The following is a 27,382-nucleotide window of genomic DNA, read 5'->3' as shown; positions in this document are numbered from 1 at the left end:
GCAACATCTTGTTCAGCAGCCGGTCACCCAATAATAAACCGAGCAGTCATTGCATTGTATGATAATAAAGATTATAAAGGTTTACCTATGGTATGCCGTATACCTATATATGTTTCCTATTGTGTCATATATACTGGCATACAAGAAGTTAATAGAGTACACAATATATTAATTATCGATCTGTTACCAGGAAAGCATAAAATTCCGCTTACATACTTTTGACCCAAACAAACGAGTCAAACTAAATAAACCCATTTAAAAAAAAGACTAACTCTACCTCATCTTTATCAACACAAAACCTCGCTCACGACGAAAAACCTCATCAAATCTTTGTAACAATGAAACAAAAACCGTAACCTTTCATTGTAGTAGTTATTCTTTCAGCAAAGTAAAGCCTTAACAGGTTAATTTGAAACTTTCAGTGCTGAAAAGTTGGCTGAAAGTTGTACGTCCACTGAAAGAGGTTATGTTGGAACTTTCTAATGTACGGATAGAGGAGAGTCGGTATTATGTGCCTACTGACGGTATTTTAAAAGTACATGAAATAATATTACGGCTCTTTATACCCTGCAGGGGTAAGCAGAGTACGATTCTAATTTAATAGGGTACCTTATATACTGGTTACAATTATTAAGAATTTTTCAGGAAATCGAAACAGTTAATAACATTTTCCCTAAGTCGGGAGTCGAACCCTATGTCCGTTACGCGGTAATAGCATGGAGTCTAAAATTGAGCCTATGGCTCATCCCCTATTACACGGGATTCATGACATAACGAATAAAATAAACAGATGGTCTTACATTGTACATCCCAAGTGCACCACTTATTACTCCTTTGGAAATTTAAAGACGTGACATTACTATTATAATATTAATAGAATAGAACAATAGGTACGTAGCTTTGTAGTAAGATAATAATATGTAGCGAAGATAATATTTTAATAAGTACAGAGGAATAAGTTTAGTGAATCTAAATTGTGCTAAGTTGAGAAGCTGCGTCTAAGTTTAAATTAACACACAACTGTAGTTTAAGCTGTTATAGTTAACGTTTACTTTAGAGGCGTGTCTTAATACCCTAGCGGTGTAGTGGATGTTATGTTAGCAGTCTATTAAGTACATAACATAACACTTTTTATACCCCAAAGTGGTAAAAAGAAGTTCACATACATTTGGTATTATAACTAGCTTCTGCCAGCGGCTTTACCCGCATCCCCGTGCGATAAAAAGTATCCTATCACTCAAGTCTGCTCATACCCTGTCTGTATACCACATCTCATTAAAATTCGTTCAGTAGTTTCAGCCTGATAGACGGACAAAAATTCAAACAAAGCCTTCTTTTTTCACCAGTTATGTTATAAGCTTTATGTAATAAGGAGTAAGCATATTGCCAAATACCGCGCAAAATAAATAACAACTTCCACTACTACTGAGAAATTTTCGAAATACTGAATAGACCCCAATTACGGTCATGACCCCAGAATCGACACAACATGACCCCATTTTCGTTAGTTGCACTTATGATCAACAAAGTCATAATATTATTAAAACCAACAAAAATACCTGTTCAACTGAAAAGAGCGACTATAAGAGATAATATAAACAAAATGTCGGTCCGTCCTTACGTATGTATGGTGAAATGCTATGAAAACTACTTTTAAAAGTCGCTCCCAGCTCCGTAGTCGGCATGAACACAAGATGTTGCCAATATAACTTCTATCCGACTTGTTGTGAATTTTCTCCCCCCATACTTTACGAATATTTGAACAGTCCAACTTTTAGCGGTTTATTGATATTTCAAATGCCTTGTTTTTTTTTTGACGGCGGAATAAAAAAATTCACCATTTCTCTTTACGTGGGTGTTATTAGAACCGACAAAGGGACTACACATTTGATATAGGCCTCAGAACGGACAGGAGTAACCTCTGATAAACTTACAATACCTTTAAAATTGGAATCGTCTTTTATGTTTTTTTTTTTATAGAATTGGTGGCAAATCAGCAGATGACCCAGCAATACACCCGCAACACCAGAGGTGTGTTCTCGGCCTTTTGAAAATTGGTGTACACATTTTTCTTGAAGGTTTGAAGGTCGTTCAAAAATACCGCCGATGACAGCTCATTCCACAGTTTTGCTGTGCGAAAGTATTATTAGTCCAGTCAAATTAGGATTTCACCTCGGAATTTGAGATACCCAGCTGTAATTTTGTATATACTTGTATATTGACTGCCTGAAACTTGTCTCAAAACCTACATATGGTAGGGTGTAAGCAACCCTTAAAATTCAGGGTCAAAGGTCCCAAAAATGGAATGTTTTTGCGGTTTTTTCGAAATATCTCTTTTCCTATGGGTTTTTGGTATTTGTATTCAATACCAATATTGTAGAATACAAAATTCTCTACAACTTTTGTCTAAACTTTTTTTTTATACGGTGCACCGTTTCCGAGATAGAGAGAGCGCGCGGTCACTGCACCTCTTCAATAATTTTTTTTTCGTCTAACCTATCCGTGATGGTTGTCTATGGATAGGCCATTAAAAATACGTCATGGTTCCTAAAACCATTTTTCGTCAAAATCAATTGTTTGAAAGATAGACGCTTCCAAAGCGGAAAAATGAAGTCTATCGAATGTGTCCTGCCCTCTAACTTTTAAAATAAGTGAGTAAGAAAACTAAAAAAAATATATGCTGTAGATTTTAATGGAAACTTTCAAAGAAAATTGGTTTGAACGAGATATCATAATTAGTTTTTAAGAATTGATACATTTAAAAAAAACACATTGTTTGTACACGTGGTGGTGCAGATGAATAATACTTTGCGGCGCTCGTACGCCAAAAACTAATGATTTTATGAAAAAGTTATCAATACATAAATTGTAGGAAATTTTTTCTAGTTTAATTTTGTAGATAAATATTTTTTCGTAAAATGCGTCGGAACGGAGATATTAATAAAAAACCGTTTACAAACAATGTGTGTTGTACAAACAGGTTAGTTTCGGTAGGTTCCTGTTTCTGATGTTATATGTGTTATGTTATATGTTCCACCGTGTCCTCCGGGCGGTCTTCGCAGTGATGACACCCGGGCGTTTCCTCCCGCCCAATCAAAAACAGGATCCTACCGAAATTCCTGTGTCCGGTAAGCACCTGCGTCAGGCGGTAGGTGAGGACGCCATGGCGCCTCTCTAGCCACTTAAAGGGGAGCAATGACAGAGCCCAGCCCTCGGTTGCGACAGGCGTTGCTACACAACACACATTTTTTGTCACGTGGTGGTGCAGATAAATAATACTTTGCGCTAAATAATGTTATTTTTGGTAGAAATTGTAGTTTTAGTGTCTTTTTTGTAAGTTAAATAAGATAATTCATTCAAAGAGTATAATTATGTAGCTTGATTTGAAGGTCGTTCAAAAATACCGCCGATGACAGCTCATTGCATAGTTTTGCTGCGCGAAGCAGAAAGTTTCTTCTTCCTACTGCCCAAGAGTGGAGGATTATAGCAAACCTGGAAGCTCTCATAGTCAAGCAGTAAACTGTGACCAAGCTTTTGATGATGAGAATAATACATAATTACACCTTTAAGGGATAGGCAGAAACATATTAACATTTATTTTTACCAATTATTAAGGAACTAGTCCCAAATTAAAGCAATTTCAAAAGGGGTCCATAATAAAATGTAACAACTATTTTAAGGTACCTCTTAATAGTAGATTAAGAATTAACAACCTTAAAGTGATTGTCATAAGGTCCTTTCAGCCTGAAATCGTGTCCGATGTGTAATAACCTCATTTCCTATTATGTAGGTTATTATTAAAGGGGAGAAAATAGTCTAGTCTTGCTTTTAGGCTAAATAATGTTATTTTTGGTAGAAATTGTAGTTTCAGTGTCTTTTAGTGTGTGTAAGTTAAACAAGATAATTCATTCAAAGAGTAAAATTAAGTAGCTTGTGAACGTGAACTATGCTATAAAAATAAATACAAAAAAGACAGCCTATATTGCCAAAGCTATAAGTGGCCACTGCTGACCAAAGGCCTCTTTTCACACGGAGAAGGTTTGAGCATTAATCCCCACACTTGCTCAGTGCGGGTTGACGAAACTTATAAATACTCTATTTAAAGCTCATTACGATATTTTCCTTCACCATCTGTCAATGGTGTCTAAATAATCTTAGTATCGTCACACCTTTATATAAGCACTCTAAGAGTGGTTACCATGGCAACTGCTATAACAGTGGGATATTCTTTGAGAGATGTAGATTTGTTTGCATGGGATCTTTGTCGGACAAATCTGTGAGATTATATTAAAGGAATACTCCGGGGTTTTGTGTTGAGAGCCTTCGAGGAGTGTCTAGGTTTATTTGCAACGTCACGCCTTTTATCCCCGAAGGGGTGGGCAGAAGTGCACATTACGGCAGCAATGCCGCTATACAATGTACAACCACGTTTTACCACCTGTGTTATACTTATAAGTCACATGAAATAGGGGGTAAGAAGTACCTAGGTTTACTTGGGATTTTTAAAAATGTGCTTTTGTATGTTTGTCTTAGTTTTAGTTTAACATAAATATTGTAATGGACCTGTGCATTTATTAAAACTATTATTAAGCCTGGAGAACAATCAAATACCTATTTCACAATATACGTAACAAAATTAATTATAAAAAAAAACGTGTCAAGCACACAAAGTACCTAATTAAATGTAAAAAAAAAACAAACTTTAAAACAAATAATAATGAACATGAACACAGAATTTTAATCTTCGCTTATCGGGGGGTCGTTCACAATAAAATTGAAAAGGTGACGGCGGTGACAGGGTTGAATGTCGTTTTAATATAACTCAGCATGTTTATTGGAGAACACGATGAGGGTTAAACCTTTGAAGTCGTCATAATATATTTATTTTATAAACTCTTGTGATAAAAAGGTATTTCATTAGATTTTTTTATTGGATTATAAATCTGGGTAGGTTTTGTTTTGGTTGTATGTGATGATCATTTTTTCGAGGTCCAGATATTTAAGTTTGATATAAATGAGAGTTTAATGTACTTTTTGGATACTGGAAATTATAATTTTGAGTTTGGCTTTCCATCACTTGTTAGAATATAACATAGAAAGCAAAAAAGGTAATTTAAAAAACTAAAAAACCCGACTGCGTTTCTTTATAATATTAAAATGAAAAAACCCTAAAACAAGAAAGTCATCGTAAAATTTAAGCAGTCGGGACCCATTCTAAATATGAAGACTTTGAGGGTACATACGGCTGGCTTTCTAGAATGGGTCCCGACTGCTTAAATTTTACGATGTGGGTTTTTTCATAATATTATAAAGAAACGCAGTCGGGTTTTTTAGTTTTTTAAATTACCTTTTTTTATTTTTATTTTTTTTAGTTTTATTTTTTTTGTATTTTGATATATCTAGTGTCACTTTCACAGTCAATACGAATCAAACGACCCCTATCAAGCGGAAATCCATCCAGGCTAGAGAGTGAGAAATATTCGAATTTTCGCCAAAAATCCGCCATTTTGTTTTTTTTTTTTTATTTTGATATATTCAGTGTCACTCTCACAGTAAATACGAATCTAACGACACCTCTCAAGTCAAAATCCATCAAGTCGTTTAGGCTAGAGAGTGAGAAATATTCGAATTTGGCGCCAAAAATCCGCCATTTTGTTTTTTTATTATTTTGATATATCCAGTGTCACTCTCACAGTAAATACGAATCCAACGACACCTCTCAAGTCAAAATCCATCAAGCCGTTTAGGCTGTAGAGCGTGCCAAACAATTATACATACATACATACATACATACACTCGAAAAACATAACCCTCCTTCTGGCGCAGTCGGGTAAAAATTTACTACGGGTGACTTAGTCAAATAAGTGTCATAAAGAAAGCCAGACTATGATACTAGATTACTTAAGTAAAGTGATTATTTGATTTGATAAATTCTCAAAACTTAATAATTAATGTCTTGCACCTCTATATTTTATTTAAAACTTACTTAATGCATTCATCATCATATCAGCCACAACACGTCCACCGTTGAACATATGTATATCTTCTCCAATAACTTCCCGACAGAGCAAGCTGCATTCAGCGGCTCCATTAACACATTATCACCCAAAAAACCAATAATTTTATCGGATAGTACAACACAATCCATTTTAACTTCAACTTTACCCACAGTTTCTCCAAACCTTCTGTACAAAAAAATCATATTGGACGGGAGAGCGATAAAAAAACAAAATGGTGTCCTTTTCTAGGTTACAATGGATCCAGTAATCCATGCCAAGAACCACAATACTATAGTTATGCCAAAACCCGTTACGGAAACGTATTTTCTTTTGGAACAGTGGGAGCGACAACATGTTTTATATGTTAAATGTTATGTTTGTATTTATTTATCTTATTTCTAACGACTTTGGGGTCATTGTTTTAAATTTTATGTGTTTAGTTGTGCGAGTTTGTATGTTATTGCTAATAGTTAAGATTGCATATTGAAATTGTAGATTCATATCATTAGGATTTTCTCCTATGTTGTGGGTGCATTTACAAACATATAAGTTCACATGCACATGATATCCATACCCGAAACAACAATTTATGGCTCACACTAGTAATTGCTCCATGCGGGAATCGAACCTACTACGCATTGTACGGTTGACTACCACCTTTTATGTTATTAGATTTGTTTTATATATTCAAAATACTTCCACTACAAATGATTGCGTTTTTTTAATCAACTAAACCCGTTTTGCTGTTTTAGATTGTACCTGACTCTCAAAAGCAAGTGAAACCACGTAGAAAACTTAGTATACAATAATGTCGTTAGTATTTCCAAGTTCCACAACACTCCCAGACTGACATTCGACTAGAAATATCAAACCAGACACGAGCTGGCCATAAATTCACCGATTGCCAGTAATTATACATTTTATTACAAATTACAACCCTTATCGGCATCACGTTTTCTTAACGCTATCTCCGAAAGGGACAAGCTATAATATAAAATTCTTATCAACCGTCTCTTTAACGATTCATTAACAATGTCATAACCCTGCGAATGACGCCGAGGGGTCCGAAAGACCCCGAATACGTAACGTTAAGCGTAATTTCGTAGTGGTACGTGTTACGTACTTTTTCGGCGTAGTACGTGCGTATTGGTAATTTTAACTGGATTCTAGGGATTCTTGGCTGAATGTGGGGGCTTTAAGGCTTTTTCGCGTCTGAATATTGTGTGAGAAGGTTTTTTTACGCAGTTACAGAGTCGTTTTATTGAACATTTTTATCTATTAATTTACATTGGATACGAGATGGGACTCTGAGTATTTTCTAATGGAACAGCTAATGTAAGTACGATGCTGCTTGTTTCTACTGTATTGTAGAGTTGTAAGTGCGACAGTTAAACTGTTAATTACTTTACAAGTCTCTAGACAGAAACACTTCAACAGGAACATTACACAACATTACTGCTTTTTGTCTGAGAAAGGATCTTACACTTGTATATACCATTTACTATTTGTTTTTATGTTTGACAAAAGCAGGATTATTATTATGAGCATCTGGCCTTTAACAAATTTTCTTAAAATGTCTACTATGTATTCAGATTGAGTAAATGGTATATCCAAAAAATCCACTTGCACATTTAAAATCGTACCGTACAAACGTAAAGTTACGGTATAATTTTCACATTTCATTTTTTTCACTAAAGGTCGGTAATAAAAAGTTATTTTACATAATTATATTTTCAGGGTCCGGTATGCATGTAAGGTCCAAGAAATATGGCTGGTCCAACGATTGCTTATTGAACATAGGAGAGGGAAATTTGAATAAAAGGACGCCATAAAATAGTCGATGGATATTATTGTGACTGGGGGTAAAAGAGACCCGGGTGTCGATAGTAAAATATATATTTTTAGGACCGAGCCCTTAAGGGTTAAGTTTGATATAATGTTGAGTTAAAATGATATATTTTTGTTCGTCCTATCTTTTAACTGTTTCTTTTGGAAGTGGGCGCTTTTAAATACCTCTGCCCACGTATGCGGAGTAAAATGTATTACGTTAATTTTGTATGTGTTTCATATACATTGATATTCTATAAATAGATGATAAGTAGGCCTTTGTATTTCCATTAAAAATATCAGTTACCCACTGTTTGAGCATTCAATAAAATAACAATTATGAATGTTTGCTGAACCAGAATAGTTCCGTAATAATCTCTGTATTATTTTTACATGGTTCCAGTAGCAAATGTGTACCTACTTAAATTAATATTAAAATTAAATTTCACATTATTTACTTCACGCCGTTGAAATTAAAATACTCTTAATTCACTTATTTTCATATAAAATTGGAATAATGTCATACTTTTCATAATATTTATTTTTCAGACAAATAGAGACCAGATTGGCGATATATTAAAGAAGGGCCAAATTATAAGTACCTTTAACCGACGAGTATGCATGAAAAGACTGATGACTATTGATGAAGCGAAAGAGGTATGTAAGAATCGTAGCAATTGGCGTTCCATTGTCTCTGCCTACCCCATAATAGACTTGCGTAAGGTTACGTATGTTTTATAATACTTTTAGTTACATGTAGAATCTCGTTACTCTTTAATATGTCTATAAAAAGTTATATTTGTATAGCAAAATAACGCCACAACTAGGTTCAAGAATAAAAACAAAAGCATGTAATATCCCACGAAGGAGCGCGCCGGGTCCCCCGAGCATTATCATTGTCACATATAAAAAACAATACACAACAATCAACCCTAAAAAGCTTCGACATTTAACCCTTCCCTAACCCGGCCTATCATCGTAACCTTCAATAAACCAAGCGGGGCATATCTGACCCCGCCCGGGTTAAACCGTTCTTACATGACGTATCTTTAAGCGAATTTTTTGCGATCCTCACTCGTTACAAGAGTTTTCGCTTACGGATTGAGGCTGGCTTTACAATTTCCACGGATTTTTCCTATTGTCTCTTTTGTGGCTGATACAATGCTAATGAGAGATGTGGCAGATAAGGCCCGGCCTGGGTCAAGTGGACGGGGGGTTAAATAAGTCGCTTTTGTAAACAACTTGACAGCCTGCTGTTAATTGTTTTTTTTTTCCAACAACTCGAGGGAATAATTAATGGCTTCATTTCCAACCCCACTTTACAATTTATTGGCTAAGTTATAAAAACGCTTTAACTCTGATCGGATCCTCGTTGCCAAGAGGAAAGGGGTTCTTTAAAGGGGAAATAAAATGAAGTGAGTACACCTCAAGTCGTCGGATTCAATCAAGCAAGTGCCAGCGAAGCTACCCACAGACACATGATGCACATCTCGCCTCAACGAATTTCCGACAAAATCAGAGCCCGCTCGCCATAAACGAGCCAATTCACATACATCTGAAAATATCTCACACGTATTTCGAACCTGCAACCTTAGGGGTTGAAACCAATAAACTAAGCGGGGCGAAAATAATAAAAAATTCACATCAAATTGAATGTCAACCCCTAGAAGGGGATGTTATTAGAAAATTTACGAGCGCCAAGCCGAGTACCATATTATGTTTTATACCACTCTGTGTCATTGTGGTAGGTTATATGGGGGCTATAAAATATATTATGCACGCAGTGTAGGGTTAAAAAGATTGAAACGTCACTTTTTGCTGTAATTGTCCGTAATAAGGGTTGAAATGTTACATTCCGGAATTTTAGCTCGGGGTTATCACAGTCATAAATGTCTGCGCTGTGTCGCGGGTTGGGTGCGAGCGAGACAAAAGCCGTTCTCGATATAAGTGATACTGCACGCGAAGATATCCCGAAGGCGACCGATTCTCCGACCAGCTAAAGTGTTAACTAAGCATGTTTTGAAGAAGGTCTTACGTCGAACGTGAGGTCAGTCGATTTCGATCGTTTTGACACAACAATAGGGTATGTATTTGCATGTCTTTGTAAAAATTCGGGTGCTGATCAAACAATTTGACGTGGCTCGAGGCGTTAAGGCTTTCGTGTAATATAATTAGAAGAGCTCTTTGTAAAGGAGCTCGTCAGAAGTGCTGCCTGTGTACATATTTCTGGTGTTGCCATGTTCCGGGTGCGGGAGGGGGGGGAGGTAATTACAGGTATATTAGAATACATTCCTCCTTCGTCCTTGGGTGTTATTACTTGTTGCGGCGGATATTTGGGTGGGGGAGGGGGTATCTATTTTATTGTGATATCATTATTTTGTTTACAAATGAAAGGTGCTTCGTCTAAAAAAAATATTTCAGTACACAACACCCAGTAATTTTATAAGGGAATCAGTTACTTTGGAAATAGGTGCTTGCTTATATTTAATTATCATATATTTTAGAGATGATTATATTATCATATCATACATAAGAAGGAGATGGCGAGACGAACTTGACACCTACGATAAGGATTGGCCACAGAAAGCTCTGCACAGATAAGAGTAGGAGGAGGGTAGAGAGGCCTTTGCCCTGCAGTGGGACGATCACGGCTAAAAATAAATAAATAAATAATACATTTAAGAATAAAATAGACACTAAAATAATGAGACAAGACATTACTATTATATTACAGATTGTGAGTAGCAGCACGACAGTCACCGCGTCGTGTGTCGCGGAATGCTGCTCATGAATATGAGCCTCTAGCATGGCTTGAAACTAGTCGAGTTCCTCGTCAAAACAATACGTGAGTAAGCCGATAACATAATAATTAACTTAGTATTTCTCACGAAACTTATAATAAAATTACTACCAATATATTTTTAATTTAAATCACTCATTTAACACGTTAAATGCCATGGGGGAGGGACACTAGGTGACCGACGTTAGCCGAGGATTTGCCTTCAACTGTTTTCTATTAGCAGTCAAAGACTTAACGTTCAACCAAACCTTTTTTTTTCGAGGGGGGAAAACCATCCATTGATTTCTCCCGCCTTAGGTGAGGCGAGTCATAGGGATCAGACTCTTACCACCACTCTGACTAAAAACCACCCCGTTCCTTCTCCTGCTTTGAGCCGGAGCCCCGGTAACCTTTTACGTTGTCCGCAGCTCCGGAACGTTCAACCAAAACTGGGAATCAATGTATTGATCCTCTAATCACTATTGTATTTGTCTCAAAGATGATGGAAGTGGAGATGTAGTCAGTAATGTAATCTTTTGGACAACAACGACGATAATTATAGCCTCGGGCGGAACACGAAGTACTTCTGACGGAATCAAACAAGTATCGGCTTACAGTCGATAACTTAAACTTAATATTGTTTGGGTACAGACTAAGCTGTTTACCGGAGTGAGACGTTTAATTATATGGGTTAATGTTTTCTATTGAAATGTTTGTTTATGTGAAATCGTGTTATAATTTATGTTTAATAATTATTTAATACTCAATGCGACGCGAATCTGGTATTAAAAATAGACAACTGATGATTTTTAACCGATTTAAAAAAAGAAGGAGGTTCTCTGTCTGACCTGTATGTATGTTTGTGCGCAATTATCTCAAGATTGAGCGAAAGGATTTTGATGCAGTTTTAGAAAAGTGTTTTATACACTTTTTCACAGCAAGTTCTATTATATTAACTGACATCAAAAAGAGGAGATTGAAGTTGGTTATTTCAAACGTACTTAACTGAAAATTGTTTTAATTATATTCTTAAAAGGCTTTTTAGTTTGCTTGCTAGGAAAAATATTCTTACATGAGACAATTTATAAGAGGAAATCACATTATTTTCTCATCATTATTTTTACAAAGAGTTAAATTATATGTTATTTATTAATATTTAGTTGAACATTTAGTTAATTTCCAGCACATTGCCATAATTACACTAAACTTAAGGCACTTTACACAAAACTAAATAGAGTAGGCACTGAAAAATCCTTCAGGCATCAATCTGAAGCCTCCTTTGAGAGCTTAATTAATTTATCCCTGTAAGCGCTTTTTTAACCTTATTAAATTTTCTTTTAAAGGGCAATTTTCAATTTTTTTATCTAGTTTCTAGACGTCCTTAGTACCTAGGTAAAAGAAAAATGCCTAGGTTTAAGTATTAATCTTGAACAGTATTGTATTAAAAGCTAGGTATCCTATTATAGTGCTACCTTGAAATCCATTACAATTTACCATTAATTAAGTTTTACGTATGTAACTAGTTTGAGCTAGCTAAACGTAAACACATATTATGTAATTGCCATCAGGACAAGTCCACTTGAAAAGACCTATGTAATTGATGCAGGTCGCTTCCAACCGGCCTATTTGGAAGTCATTGGGGGAGGCCTATGTTCAGCAGTGGACGTCTTATGGCTGATATGATGATAATGATGTGACTGTTTCTTCGAAATGCGGTATTAAACTTATACCGTTCGCCTATTTAGGTTTATTTTAGCTGATAATTCTTTATTTTTGATTTCTTTTTGTAAAATATTACTGTCCACGTTCTTCCCGTGACCGTGATTGTTCTTACATGACAGAAAACTTTGAGCCTAAGTTTAAACATGCGCAAAAAGTTCCGCCTTCATTGAATAATTTAGGATTAAAATAGTTTGAACTTTTAAAGAAGCTTTATTCAGCGTTTTTTTCTTAGTAGATCTAGACAGAAAGTGACGGCAAAAGAACAAACATCATACGTAATATTGATTTAGCCATTTCTTTTTCATAAACTATTGTAAAAGTACTTACATATAACGGTGAGCGAGGCGTTGGCTCTGATGACCTTGTGCATCTGTGCCGGTCCCACCTGGCACTGGTACTCCGCATCGTCCTCCAGCGAGGAGTTCACTATCCTCAGGTTGTACACTCCGTGCCGACGGTCCCCGAACATCGTGTAGCGAGGGTAGCCCGGGATCACTGAGGAGAAACCTGGTGGAGTGAGAAGATGGAGTTAATTGAAGATCTTATGGCTTTGATCTTAAGGTTAGTTTTTAAGAGAAGAGAACTGTTTCGTTATCTACCTACGTACTTGAATCTATATATTTACGAAGGTGGGATGAGTAGAGAACTTAGAATATAATTGTTAATAAGTTACTGAAACGGAATGTAAGCGTGCTGTTCCTCCAGAGATGTACTATGTAGCTATACTACGAAGATGTAATAGCTAAGATGTGAAACTATGTGACCGTTTCCACTGATACTAAGCTATGTAGCTGTGCTAGGAAGATGCGCAGCTCGAGTATGCAATGAGCTTACTCAACAAATGAATAAAAAATAATCCTTTCCTCGAAACACAAAAAATAATCGATTTCGCAAGAATAGTAATAATTGTAGAGTAGAAAATAGTTTGGAGCACACACCGAGACAATCGTTTAGTCACAGACAGACAGACAGACGTTACGATTCACGTCCCAATCGTTAATTGTAGAAATATGACTCGTATCGGCACGCGATACCAACGGCTACATTCCCAGGTCAAGTGAAACTGTTTTGGATATTTATAAGCCATTTCGTGATAATAGACATTTTAGAGATCACTCTAAAATTAACTCTAAAGTAACCAGACCTCAAAGAGTCATCAGACCACCACAGATGGGGCCCAGTAGAGCTGATGCCTATCCGGAGCTGCGGACTACCTAGTGGGCTTACCGGGGCTCCGGCTCGACAAGCAGGAGTAGGAACGGGGTGGTTTTTAGTCAGTAAGAGTTTGACACTCCCTCTCGCCTCGCCCTGGCGAGAGAAGTCATAGGATGATTTTCCCCCCTCAAAAATAACTCTTAAGTAAGGTTGCTTTTCCACCAGAGATGTGCTACAGAGAGCAATCTTTAGATAGCTAGTGCATAAACGTGTCATAACCGATCTCAATTGATGCCTAGGCGAAGACGTCGTTAGCATCAAACTGACTATTACCGTTTACTTCGTACGAGTATTACTTACGACATTTAAACTAAGGATAGTATGTAAAATAAGTTTTTAAACTGACATGGTCACTAACACTATTATTAGAACTTCGGAAACTCATCGAAGTGAATAAACATGGTAAATATCCCGTCATAAGTTCTAATAATATGCAGTATGGATGCAACTGTTTATATAACTTGCACAAAGATATTATTTTGTTAATCAAATCTTTTTAGTACTATCTTGTAAAATGACTGCTTTAAAGCCTGACCCTCAGAGGTCGTATCGATACATTCAGAGACAACCTTTTTAAATTGAAATAGGATTAAAAACCGTCTCATAAAATGGACATGAATAAATTTAACTTAAGACGACAATCCTTTAGAAATGCTAGTTTAATATACAACGTCACGCCTTTTATCCCCAAAGAGGTAGGTAGAGATGCACATTACGGCACTTCATGCCACTGCAATGTATACCAACTTTTCACCATTTGTGTTGTAAATCCCATGTAATAGGGGGTGATCCTATTGTCATATACTGGACACAATTTCAGACACCGTGCTTGAGACATTTTTCGAATAACAGAAAAAAAAGCCTAGAAATGCTTTGCCCGACCCGGGAATCAAACCCGACACTCTTTGTCCGGTAGTCCCACTTGCGAACACTCGACTAATGAAGTAGCTAGTTTTATTTACCCGACTGCGCCAGAAGGAGGGTTATGTTTTTTGATAATATTTTTGCTCCAATCTCTTGCAGTTTAATTACACAGCGCAGTGCACTTTGTTATCCAATCATATGACATTGTTGGCCATAACTTCATGAGGTCAGGCTACAGGGGCCGGCAGAACAGTGCGTTGATTTTCAATGGAATTTCCCGTTGAATTCAGAGCTATAGAACAACGGTGTGTGATCCATTTTGCTGTTGCAGTTTTTGGTACAAGTTAGGAGAGGTGAGCGAGGAATTAATGATGCGTTTTAAGTGAGAAAATTTGATGATACGCTTAGCTAACGATGTGTGATGTTAAATATATACCAAATCTTATATATCTACTTCATTACATAGTATAAAACAAAGTCGCTTTCTCTGTACCTATGTCCCTTTGTATGCTTAAATCTTTAAAACTACGCAAGGGATTATGATGCGGTTTTTTTTTTTAATAGATAGAGTGATTCAAAAGGAATGTTTATATGTATAATACATGCATAATATATCACTATTGCACCTATGCGAAGCTGGGGCGGGTCGCTAGTATTATATAAAACTGAAGAGTTTGTATGTTTGAACGGGCTAATCTCTGGATTCTTTCAAAAAAAAAATATTTTGGATAATGTGTTTATCGAGGAAAGACTTTTATAAAACTATAACGTGTTCGGCGCTCTGATTGGCTGACTAGAATAAACCAACCAATCAGAGTGCTGAACGTGCTCTCGTTTCGATTACTTTTAACGTTACGCAAAGCCTAAGTCGTACTATGGGTACAAATATCATTACGTCTGTCGGTGACTTTGTGCCATTTCTGAGTTGAAAGTATTTATTTATAAGTAAATACTTTTAGCTCGAAGAAAATTAATTTGAGTTTGTAAATTGTGAAGGGATGAACTTGAAAACAACTTTGACTCTAATTTTATCATTGAGACCCTTTTCCAAATAAGACTATATTTAGAATATGTGTTGGTTTTATTTTAGGACAGATAGACACAAATACTTATTTATAGACTAGAACTACAATTTTTAGGGGGAGGGGGGAAATTTTCAATTACGAGCAAACATCCTTGGGCGAGGCGAGAGGGAGTGTCAGACTCTTACTGACTAAAAGCCACCCCGTTCCTACTCCTGCTTTTCGAGCCGGCGCCACAATAAATCCGCTAAGTAGTTCACAGCTTCGAATCAGGCATCAGCCCTATTGGGCGATATCTGTGGTCGATAGAACTACAGTACTGGATTTAGATGTCATAAAATCGCTGAATCCTTTTAACTTGTAACCCCAATAATTAGCAGCGTTGTGTGAAGTCACCTCGGTGTTTGCTATCAATTGCCAGTTGCTGCGGATGCAAGGCGACTATGATACAGTTAGGAGGCCCCTATGTATTCAGCACACAGTATACTTAATCTCCGACATAGTCAATCAAGGTAATACCTATGCAGTCGGGTTATATTGACAACCATTCTCATTGCATTTGACATGTATTAGTGTTAGTTGATGATTTAGGTTATGCGATTTTGGACCTTATTGGACTTGAAATTAATATATTTTCTGTTGGTCTCTTGATTATTAAACACTTGACGTTAGAGTTAGCTCGTATATATTTGAATGCTTGAATTGTCATAATTTTGACGATAGAAATCTTTGTTCAAAGTTTTTTTTTAAGTCGTTGCCGCGCACTAGTATTGTCTCCTATGTCATAGGTGCGTTTACAAACATACAAGTCCACACATACATATGACACCCAGACCCGAAACAACAATTTGTGGATCACACAAAGAGTTGCTCCGTGCGAGAATCGGACCCGCTACACGTTGCACGACAACCAGCCACTGCACCAACCGTACTTTTAAGCCACTATTTACAACCTTCTATTACAATAATACTAATAAAACTAAACACAATCCGATCACCAATGAGTGCTACCCAGATTCGAGTGAGCGTCAGTATTTTACGTGAATCGCCTGCTATCTGCCCACCACCCATTAAGGGTGATTCGACGCAGTTCGGTTTGATGTCCGACTCTCAAATCTATGTCAGCCATTGCTATAACCGTTGGCATAGATCTTCGCGTAACTACCGAGACTGCTGGCTTTGCTTGCTTTTATGCTGTGTTCTATCTATTATGTATGACTATTGAAGCAAATTGTACTCTTTACTATCTTATACCAATTTTGGTATGATTTTTGTATGATTATAAAAAGAGCTTAAAATATGCAAAATGTAGGTCCAAATTAGTTTACCGTTAAGTATATGTATTATCAGATCTGTATTATACACAAATAAAATGAAAATAGTACGTGTGTCATGATTAATTCTTGCCAAAAACTACATTTTTTATGTTACTATCGGCTTGCTCACGTAGCTGTTTGACGAGGAACTCAACTAGTTTCAGTAGCAGCGCGACAGTCACCGCGTTGTGTGTCGCGGAATGCTGCTCATGAACATGAGCTTCTAGCATGGCTTGAAACTAGTCAAGTTCCTCATCAAACAGTTACGTGAGTAAGCCGATAGCATAATAATACTACATTAGTGACTGAAGCAGACAAAAAAAAATCCATAAAGCCAAAATCGCTACCGCTCATGCCTTAACCGGCCAGTAATTAGAACACAGAGTAGCCGTGGATCCTGTCACCCAGTAGTTCACATTCAATTGACTATGAATGTACATCCAGCGTACATTCAGTACATTCACGACCGAGACCGAATGATTTCCAGCCAAGGATTAGAATGAGTAAGATGTATCGCTGATCGAGCCCATTTGGATCAACACGGCTCAGCTGACGCGTCATTCTAGTTCGGCAATTGGAAGGTATTGGTAATTGGGGTGAGCAGATGTATAGATATCTCTATAGCTTATCATTTTTCTATCAAAAGGAGTTGTTATTCTTACCTAGAATGTGTTATAAAAGTGATTCAGATGACTGATTAATGCCTGTTTCAACAACATTTGTTAAATTGTAAAGAATACCTAAGTTAGGTGACATTTAATGACGTTTTGGTGTTTTGACACCTAACACTAGGTACAAGTAAGGGCTTGATTTAGGTGCTCTCTCATGCTAAGTAACTATTTAAGAAATGGTTGGTAAAAACGGCCGTGAGAATTGGGAAAAACAATAATTTTCTTAATAACGTTGAACTTACAACTCATACACATAAGTCAAATGACTTTATTTCTTTATGAAAATTGTGTATCTAAAGCACGAGTAACAAGATTCGATTCCAAAACAAAGCTTAACGCCATCACTCGTGATTACACTGCCCTCCTACTTTATTTAGGAAAACCTTTATCCCGCACCAATACCGCATCCCCGCTCATGTTAGCACAATATGTAGTAAATAAAAACCTATCTAATTAAGAGCCGTAACGTAAATTCTCCGTAATCTGGGATTAGTTCTAAACCAAACTTAATTGAGCCTATAAACCTTGGCTGGCACCATTTAATCCTAAACAATGGAGTAACTTAGGTTTTGTTACAAATATCATGAACGTAGTTTAATGTTGATTATTATTATACAGGGGCTACAGTCTGGGCACAGGGGGGGAGGGGGATTTACTACGGTTATATAATGCGGTTTTAGTATTTCAAGTAGCTACGGTGTAAAGTTTGCTAAAGTGTTGACAGGTTTGGGTTAATAGAAGGAACTAGAGGTTAATGCTCGATTATTGGAGTCATATTTTTAATGGTGAAAGGAGTAGAGGTGTATGATATTCTATTTTTTCTGATTTCTGTTAGTAATATTGCATGAATATTGTGATGAAAAAGCTTTTGCAGACGATTCTGAGCCTGTGGCCAAATGTAGGTAGGTAACTTCAGCGCTACTGAGAGATACATTGGTATGGCATTGAGTTTTATATACTCTCAGTAGTTTTATGACATGATGACACTGACAAATGTCAATATTTATATCAATCCATATAATTTAGTTTTCTACTCTCTTTGTAGACAAGGGCTAAACAGCATTTAGTTTGATTTGTCACCAAATACCACAAAAACATGAAATGACAATGCATCAAATGTATAGAGATTAAATGAAAAGTCCTAATGCACTTTACATGCAAAAGAGTACAGGTAGACATATTTCCTACCACCACTACCAAAACACAAAGTAAACATAAAGTCCAACTTACCAAGTGCAAATCCATCTTTAGCCCACTGCACCTGTCCTGCAAGGTTGGCCACTGCACATTCTAGAACCGCCTCAGCTCCCTCCTGGACCCTCAGACTCCGAGGCACAACCCTGAAGTACTGCTGCTGGAAGGCAGCCGCGCATACCACCACTGGAACATAAGAGAGGAATGATTAGACAAATGCTTAGAAGGTGATAAAATAGTACATCTTTTTTTACGTTGAAGACACTAAGATTTTTCTTTCATGGCGTTTTACTATTATTCTGTGGTTTTACTTCCTATCTAATATTCAATTCTTTGTTGCTTTCCATATGTAAGACTTCGGTGGTAAATTTAACTAAGACACAATGTGTCGGGGACAACAATATAAGTTTAGGAGAGACCACACCTTTACATGACATTTAAAAAAGTAGGTACATGTAATTCCTGTTTCTTTGAGAACAAACATCAGAAAAACTCAGGAATTAAAGAGATAATATTAGCTATTATTGTAAACTAGCTACTTCCGCGCGGTTTCACCCGCTCTGCTTAGCTCTTATTGGTCATAGCGTGATGTTTTATAGCCTATAGCCTTCCTCGATAAATGCGCTATCCAACACAAAAAGAATTATTCAAATCGGACCAGTAGTTCCGGAGATTAGCGCGTTCAAACAAACAATCAAAGAAACAAACAAACAAACTCTTCAGCTTTATAATATTAGTAAGTATAGATTAGAATATCCGTACTATTTTTAGAACTAAACACAAACTCATCATGACAAAGGAAGACTAAACTACCTACACAATTATTATGGAAGAAAAACATCTTCTATTAATTTGACACAATTTTCCAGTTCTTATAAATTCCTTGATCCCTTCTCTAAAAACTCAGAAATAAACCTAAATATTTTCCAAATAGACAAAAGCCTATAGCGTTCAATACTTCTTTAAAAAAGGCTTAGTATCAAGATTTGGTTTCTATCTAAGCATACTTAAGACCGAAGCATACAGACAGATAAACCCACAGGCTAGACTTAGTATTACTATGTATAGTGCACGATTAGGCAGGCATTACGTAGGCTTTGCATTATTTACCACACGCCTTTTACGTTCAGGGTCACAGATTCGATTCTCGCATGGATACAAACGGTCTAATGGTTAACAGATGTTTCGATTTGAGTTTTAGGTACAATCATTTTGTAATATGGCCTAATGTTGGTAATCATGTGTGATAATCCTCTTATAGTTACTATAAATCATTTTAATGGGACTGTTAATAACCTAATACGCGTCTGCTAGTGTTATCACATATGTAGGTAATTGAATATTAAAATAGATATTTAACTATGTATCTATAGTTATTTAATTCCTGATTCGAATACAAAGTTTTCCATCTCTAGGTGCCTGAATACTTTTTTAAAAATCACATCAAATTGGTTCAGCTGGTCACGAGATAATTGCGGACTAACATACAAACACACATACAGGTCAAACTAATAACATTCTTCTTTTTTAAAGTCAGTTATAATACATTTTAAAACCAATGTCTTCACTACTTTCAACATTGCCTTTTATCAACTGATCAAAGCGAATTGACCTTTATTAATATTCTAATAAAACACAAATTCTATCTCGAAGCTACAGAGGGCAAACCAATCTTGATTTTAGTACTAATAGACACACCTGTAATACTCATGTTTTCACACAAAATTCTTAGGTCGAGACCTGAAGTCTAGATCTTTGACACTTAGCGTTGATTAGGATACTATATACCTAATTCTGGTCTTTAACCTTTTTAGAGCAAAAACCTTCGAATAAAAGCCTTATACAAAACTGTTTGTTATAACATTTAGTTGGAACTAAAGGAAACAAAAGTTTCATGTAGTGTTGTTAACCAATGTTATATATAACCAATGTCAATAATACTATATTGTGTGAAGTGGGTTTTATTTGTAAGGCGATATTTGAGGTTATTGTACTCGGTGGGTGGTAGTGTAAGCGGGTAGCGGGGAGCGGAGAGTAAGCGATTTTAAAAGGAGTTAAAGTAAATGATGCAACTGCTGTGTCGTGGTGTGTTTACAAACATACAAGTTCACATACACATGACATCCAGACGCGGAACAATAAATTGTGAATCTCAACAAAGAGTTGCTTCGTGCGGAAATTGAACTCGCTATACGCTTCCTAGCAGCTGACTGCCCAGCAAGGGAACCAACCGAGCAGTCAATACCATGAGTGAATTCCATCAACAGTCCAAGAGTGTCCACAGTTGGACTATGAACCTCCTTTACAATGTTAGAAGTTAACATAATCTTCCTAATTGGCAAGTGGGTTGGAAGTCGCAGTTTGTAAGGATCATATTAATCAGAGATGGTAACAAATATATGCTAGGTACATTGACATCACTACACGGCTATTCGTTTGTTTTTATTTTTATTTTGGGACAACGTTATTGAAATTAAATTTAAATAAAACGTAAACATGTTTGGTATAAGCCAGCGAATGGCCCTATTTTATGATTGATTCACATAAAATATTTCACAGAACAATTTCTATTTCCTAGAAAATGATATTTATTTGTTAAAACTATATCCATATCAGTTTTAATATCGAGTGTAGTTAAATTAATTACGGAAAGAGCTTTTTAACAAAAATATTATGTTATGATTGATCACCAAATACACGTATTTCACGTTAATTTTACAATTGATACTTTATATCGTCACACCTTTATCCACGAAAGGGTAGGCAGAGGTGCACATTATGGCACGTAATGCTACTGTACAATATATGCGGTACCCACTTTCACAATTTACAGTATAAAGGGGGAGGCCTTTGTAAGGGGAGGCCTTTATTCAGCAGTGGACGTCTCTCGGCTGATGATGATGATGACATTATAAGTCCCATGTAATAGTAATAGTGAGTCTATTGCCATATACCGGGCACGATTCCACCAGAGCTGCTACTACTGAGAAATTACTAACTACTGAAAAAAGCTCAGTAATACTTCGCCCGACCCTAGAATCGAACCCGATACCCCTTGCCTGGCAGTCGCACTTGCAACCACTCGGCCAACGAGGCAGTCACAATTATTAATACCTATCTTTAAATTGGCCTCGGTACCCAATAAATGTAATACAATGCTGACAGTATTGTGATCAGTGAACCCTTTGATTGGCTGAGCTGGTACAAAAGACGTCAATCAGCGGTTAATTCGCGACTGTCTCGAGTGGGTGTCGACTGTCGACTGTTGAGTTAGCGGCGCGACGCGCGGGGTGACTGTACTTTGCGGTCGCAGTGGTAGCGGGTAGCGGGGTTGTAGAATGAAGCGGGTTTTAGGTAGAAAGGAATTGATATTGATAATTTTTTAAGGAGGATTGTTGTGAAAAACTATGTTATACTTATATTTTAAAAGATAGAAAGAAAAATAATTTATTCCACATGCTAAATGCCACAAGTGACATGTATAATTTACACAAATATTTGTAAAAAACAAAGAGATTTTATAAAATAAATGATCCAATTTTGCGGTGAAATGAGACCAGTTCAGAATGTGCAAGACTATATCATTACTTGCATATTATTATAACACAGATGTTGAACATATAACAATACCTTTCGTTATAGTAAATTTGACATAGTTAACCAAATTTCTTTTTTAGGGAAACACTTCAGAATCATTTCATTGATCATTTCTTTAAAGAAAAACAAACACAATTTTCGAGACCAAAATTAATATGCAACTCTCTTTTGTTTCTTACTGCAACACGCTACAGCTTATACCTTACGCTAGCAAGTGGCCCTACGTCACTATAAGAGCCACTACACACTCGCGACTGCGACGAGTGCGTGAGTTAGCACGACAAGTCGACAGTCGCCATGTTTGGGCTGCAGCTAATTTCAAAACTAAGACATTTTATATTTCCGTTTGTTTTTTATTTATGGTCTTAGAAAGAAAGCATCATTTTGACAAGTTCCTTATAAGGTGCTATCAATTTACGTGTTCAATTGAAAATAATACAGCTTGCAGTCAGAGGTTGTCAAAGTTGACGTGATTGTAATATTTATTTGCACGTTTCTAAATCGTGAAACTATTCACTATTATTCTGGAACCATAATTATCTGCTGAAATCTGCAAATAATACTATAATGGATAAAGGTAAGCAAGAAAAGACATTCCCTGTTTTTCCAGAGAAAAGTTTTTTTAGTATAACGCTGAAGAATTTAAGAATTTGAGATGTAACAGTGCCCGAATAAGAGAAGCATAAGAGTAGAAAAGGAGTAGCAGCATGATAATCGCTGCATCGTGAATCGCGGAATACTGCTCATGAATATGAGCCTCTAGCACGGCTTGAAACTAGTCGAATTCCTCGTCAAACAGTTACGTGAGGAAGCCGATAACACAGTAATTTTGAGAATCACTGTCCAAAATACAAGTAGTTACCTATCAATGCAATGACATCACTTCACACTATAATACTGCCTATTCTTTAAAATTGTGATTGTTTACATTTAGAAAGTGGAAAAACAATTGAATAGCTATTGCTGTTGACGTTACCCTATTTTGGTAGCACTACATCAAGATTGAGTCCAGAATTGGATTCGTGTTAATTTTAAACTATTTGACTACAGTTTTGACTTGACAATTGATTTGTTTTAGCTGAAGATGGACAAGGGCATTAAACCTTGATTACTTCAAAAAGGTAACTGGTTTCGATTCTTGGTTCAGGAAGAAATTTATTAGAGGAGATGGAATGAAAATTTCAAGTTGGTTTTTTATGGCATAAGCAGGTAAACGAGCTGACGGATCAACTGATGGTAAGCAATTGCCGCCGACCTTGTATACGCGAAACACCAGAGGCGTTACTAGTACGTTGCCGGCTTTTTGGGGGTTAGGAATTTAAGGGTTGTTGGGGAATCGGGGATTGGGAAGATTGGGAAGGGGGGACCAAATTGGGCCTCCGGTAACCTCACTCACACAACGCAAGCGTTGTTTCACGTCAGTTTTCTGTGAGGCCGTGGTATCACCCATTCGTGCCGAAGCATGGCTCTCCCACACTTAAAATGTCCGCCAAATATAATCATGAGATATATAAAGCTTCAGTTTTCACATGAAAATATCTTTACACCGCCATAACAGAAGCTACCTCATTACAGAGCAGCACAAAAACATTTTTAAGTAATTCCTAACAACAAGACGAAGAAAATAATTAATCTCATTTTATGAACAATCGCACAAATTGAGTGAAACTTTCCAATATAAACCTTAGTACCTTGTAATAAAGACTTCGCCTTGAATAGTGGTTTAACTGTATAACCCAACCATTATCATTATTGTACGGGAACCGACATAATTGTAGCAATAACTTCCTTCTATAGAAAATCCATCATTAAACAACTTTAAACCTTATAAACCAGAGCTAAAGTACAATTTCGTGTAACAAATTTTAGTAGTAATATTCAGGAGAGTTATTAAGGAAGCATTTTATACTTTAATGTGTGGTATTAAAGTGTATTATCGAAGTATAACTTCCATGTTTAGCTTTTGTGGAATGACGGAAGTGTTTGTGCTTTAAGGCTTGGGTTGTAGGGTCGATATTAGTTTGTATTCATTTAATAAGCTAGGTATTGATACATTATTGTTTAATACGAATTTATTTATGCAAGGTAGGGTTGTCACAAGACCAAATTGTCAATCATGTTACAAAAGTAATAGTATGTTATCAGAAATAGAACCTAGGACTCTCAGATTAGTAGCAAAAATTACTACCTCTTTCTTTACGAAGCAGCCTATAGAACATAATACTAGTCCTAAGTACTAACTTCTAAGGATATTAAGAATAACGAAACTGATGATTTCAATAACATTTCAACCAACCCAAGAATCAAACCTGAAACTCCTTTCTAAACAATCACACTTACAACCATTCGTCTAAAAACCAACCATTCATCTAAAACAAGACATAACCTCTCAGAATCAATTAATCACACAATTAATTAACAGTTAATCAGTAAGGCTATACATAATACACTAAAACTGGTCGCCATTTAATCTAGGCCCGCTAATAAGCTTGCATAATATATGCACTAGAACCTAGGTCCCATATTATCATAGATAATTTTAATCCCCACACACACGCATACATTATACTTGATTATACCCGGGTATAAGGCTAGTGCACACTGACCGGTATCGGCTACACGGGTGTTTTATCCGACACGGATATAAAAGGTAAAAAGTTAGAAATATTTTCCTGTTCGGTAAAAAGTTAAAAATAACATGGTATTTTTCCGGATTTTTTTACCGATTTTTCGAGTGAGATCGAGTTTCTTGCTGGTACGACAACGTATTCGTACGAATCTACATTTTGGATCGCGCATCTTGCATTACTGACGGACAATAATATGTATAATATATATATAACATATAAAATGTCCGTCTTGTAGATTATTTTAAAAGAGTAGACACATATTTTATATTTCTTTACGGAAACAAATAGTTACTTTCAAAGATATGTCAATTTGAAATGTCGCTTTTAATTCCGTGTGGATTAATTTAAAGAAATGCTTTAACTTCTAACCAGGCCGTTGCATGAAATGGCGGTTAAATGTCAGTGTTTTGCATGCAGCAACTGCCACCTGCTGCCCACAAACCGCTAAAGGTAATATAAATACTACATTGTGGATTTTGGTCGAAGGCACAGTAAAAAAACATCAAACTAAAATAAAATTATCTTTCAGTATATATTTTCGATATTTTTACGTTTTAAGGTTTCGGTTGCCGAGACGAGCAAAGTATTGCTGAGCTTTTTTCGGTATTTTGAAAGTTTCTCAGTAGTAGCATGGAGTCTAGAAATGTGCCCGGTATAAATTGTGAAAAGTGGGTGCACATTGTACAGTAAGCATTACGTGTCTTAATGTGCATCTCTGTCTACTTCTTCGATATAAGATAATCTATCTAAGAAGTCAGCTACTCATTCCAAAACCGAAGAAAAAACGAGCAACAAACTCCAACGTTTTTAATCCAGTGTGAACCCCTCTTGCACACATGAAGTAACACTAGAAAATCGTTTACATGGAAAAATCCAGTGATGTAAGCATATTAGTGCATTCTCCAGTTTATTGGACGACTAGGGAACTAGTATTTAGTAGCGGTGACTAGGAATGCGGTCCTATATTTAATTTCTAAGACTTGCAGTTCCAGTATTTTCATCTAAAACGCTATAAGGAAGTTGCCTCTCAATTTGTAGAAGTGCTTTTAGTTAGAAACTTAAATAAAAATAGCGATATGATACCTTAAACCTTTAAATACAAAATATTAAATGCGGTGTTCCCCAAGGTTGTATATTGGGACCCATTTTGTTTTGTAAAACTAAGAGTTAACCAATGAGGCAACCCTATCTAATAAATACGGAACCACTTATTAGCGGCCCATTAAAAAACCATGTTATGTAAACATCACTATTACTTATGGTTATAATACCGACTTCAAAAAAATCGGTTAATGCAAAACCCTTCCCTGTTTATAAGAAAGCATCTATTAACTTCATATTTGGGTTAACGTAATGTGTTTAGGAAAATTATGTCTTGTAGGAAGCTACTTAAAATTATTACCAAAGATATCTAAATATAGAAATGGTTTTGCAACAAAATATGGGTTAAAATAACCTATTATTCGTTTTTATTAAATCTACATAGTGTTATAAATTACTAACTTCTTTTTCTACTTTGCCTGCGTTTATAAATAGCCTATGTTTTATTCCAGACCACAATCTATCCATGTTTCAAATTTCATCCCGATCCATTTAACTGTTTCGGAGTGATTGAGTAACGAAGTGTTTTTGTACGTATCTAGAAGTAAATATTAGGTAAAATTTAAAATGAAATAATTGTTTACTTATAACATGACAAATAATACTTTTTTACCCACATGTTCAAAAATAGGCCAATACACAAACACATACACAGCACGTGTTCACAAATTATATCAGGTCAACTTATTTTGGTCACACATTCGTCCTGCGCCGACTATTTTCATTCAAATGTCTCCAGCAAAGGTTACCGACTCATTCTTAGCGGGAGGCCTAACTACACTGGTCGGAATTGGGACAACGGTTGTAAGACTAATGATCCTACTGTGTAATTAACTGAAAACATCATTGATATGTGTGTAAGACATTCGCTATTTGAGCCAAAAAATATACTGTTTTTATCGATCAGGAAATCGAACATAGGACCTTATAAAATCACGTCTCTCAAGCACTTTTGAAACTAAAATCATGATTTTGAGCTAAAATTATCTGAACACACATGATTCTGTGTGTCACACATATATTTTTCTGTACAGGACTCGAATCTACGACACTTTGTATTCAGCGTATAAATTGACAGATATCTTTCACTTAGCAAATACCGCACAACAAATATACGAAACAAAATGATGAATGTTAAAAAAGTAATTTTGGACCTTTCTCCTTTCATAATAAATCTGAATTTACCACAAAACACTGGATTATTAGAAAATGGAACAATATGTGATCGGTCAATGAATACTCGTCTCTAATTGGTTTTCGATTCAGCCATCTTTTATTGAAGGATTCCATTGGACTATTCAAATAATGAACGTTGGATTCGAATTTTGTGTTTTATTTGTAACGTATTAAGGGTTGTATTCGGTTGATGAGTGATTTAATAATTTTTTGGGAGATTTCTTGTAGGATTTTGGTTAAAAAACGGCGGCCGATCGCCACGTCAATGT

The 27,382-nt window shown here is 36.1% G+C and overlaps 1 protein-coding gene across 3 annotated transcripts in view; it reads right to left on the bottom strand.

The window, feature by feature from the left end:
• LOC118276606 (nephrin) overlaps positions 1–27,382 on the bottom strand; it is a 284,280-nt gene that overhangs the window by 219,695 nt on the left and 37,203 nt on the right. For all 3 annotated transcript variants that reach the window (XR_004783681.2, XM_035594954.2, XM_035594953.2), the window contains exons 3-4: positions 18,646–18,795; positions 12,655–12,834 (exon numbers count right to left, since the gene is read on the bottom strand). Coding sequence is in view for 2 of the 3 variants with exons in the window: in XM_035594954.2 (XP_035450847.2) it covers positions 12,655–12,834; positions 18,646–18,795 (330 nt within the window). In the remaining variant the exon portion in view is untranslated. The remainder of the gene's footprint in view (positions 1–12,654; positions 12,835–18,645; positions 18,796–27,382) is intronic.

Source organism: Spodoptera frugiperda, chromosome 17 (genome assembly GCF_023101765.2).
Source record: "Spodoptera frugiperda isolate SF20-4 chromosome 17, AGI-APGP_CSIRO_Sfru_2.0, whole genome shotgun sequence".
Classification (NCBI taxonomy): Eukaryota; Metazoa; Arthropoda; class Insecta; order Lepidoptera; family Noctuidae; genus Spodoptera; species Spodoptera frugiperda.
The sequence above is the reverse complement of the archived record's forward strand: the minus strand, read 5'-3'. Positions and strand labels throughout refer to the sequence as shown.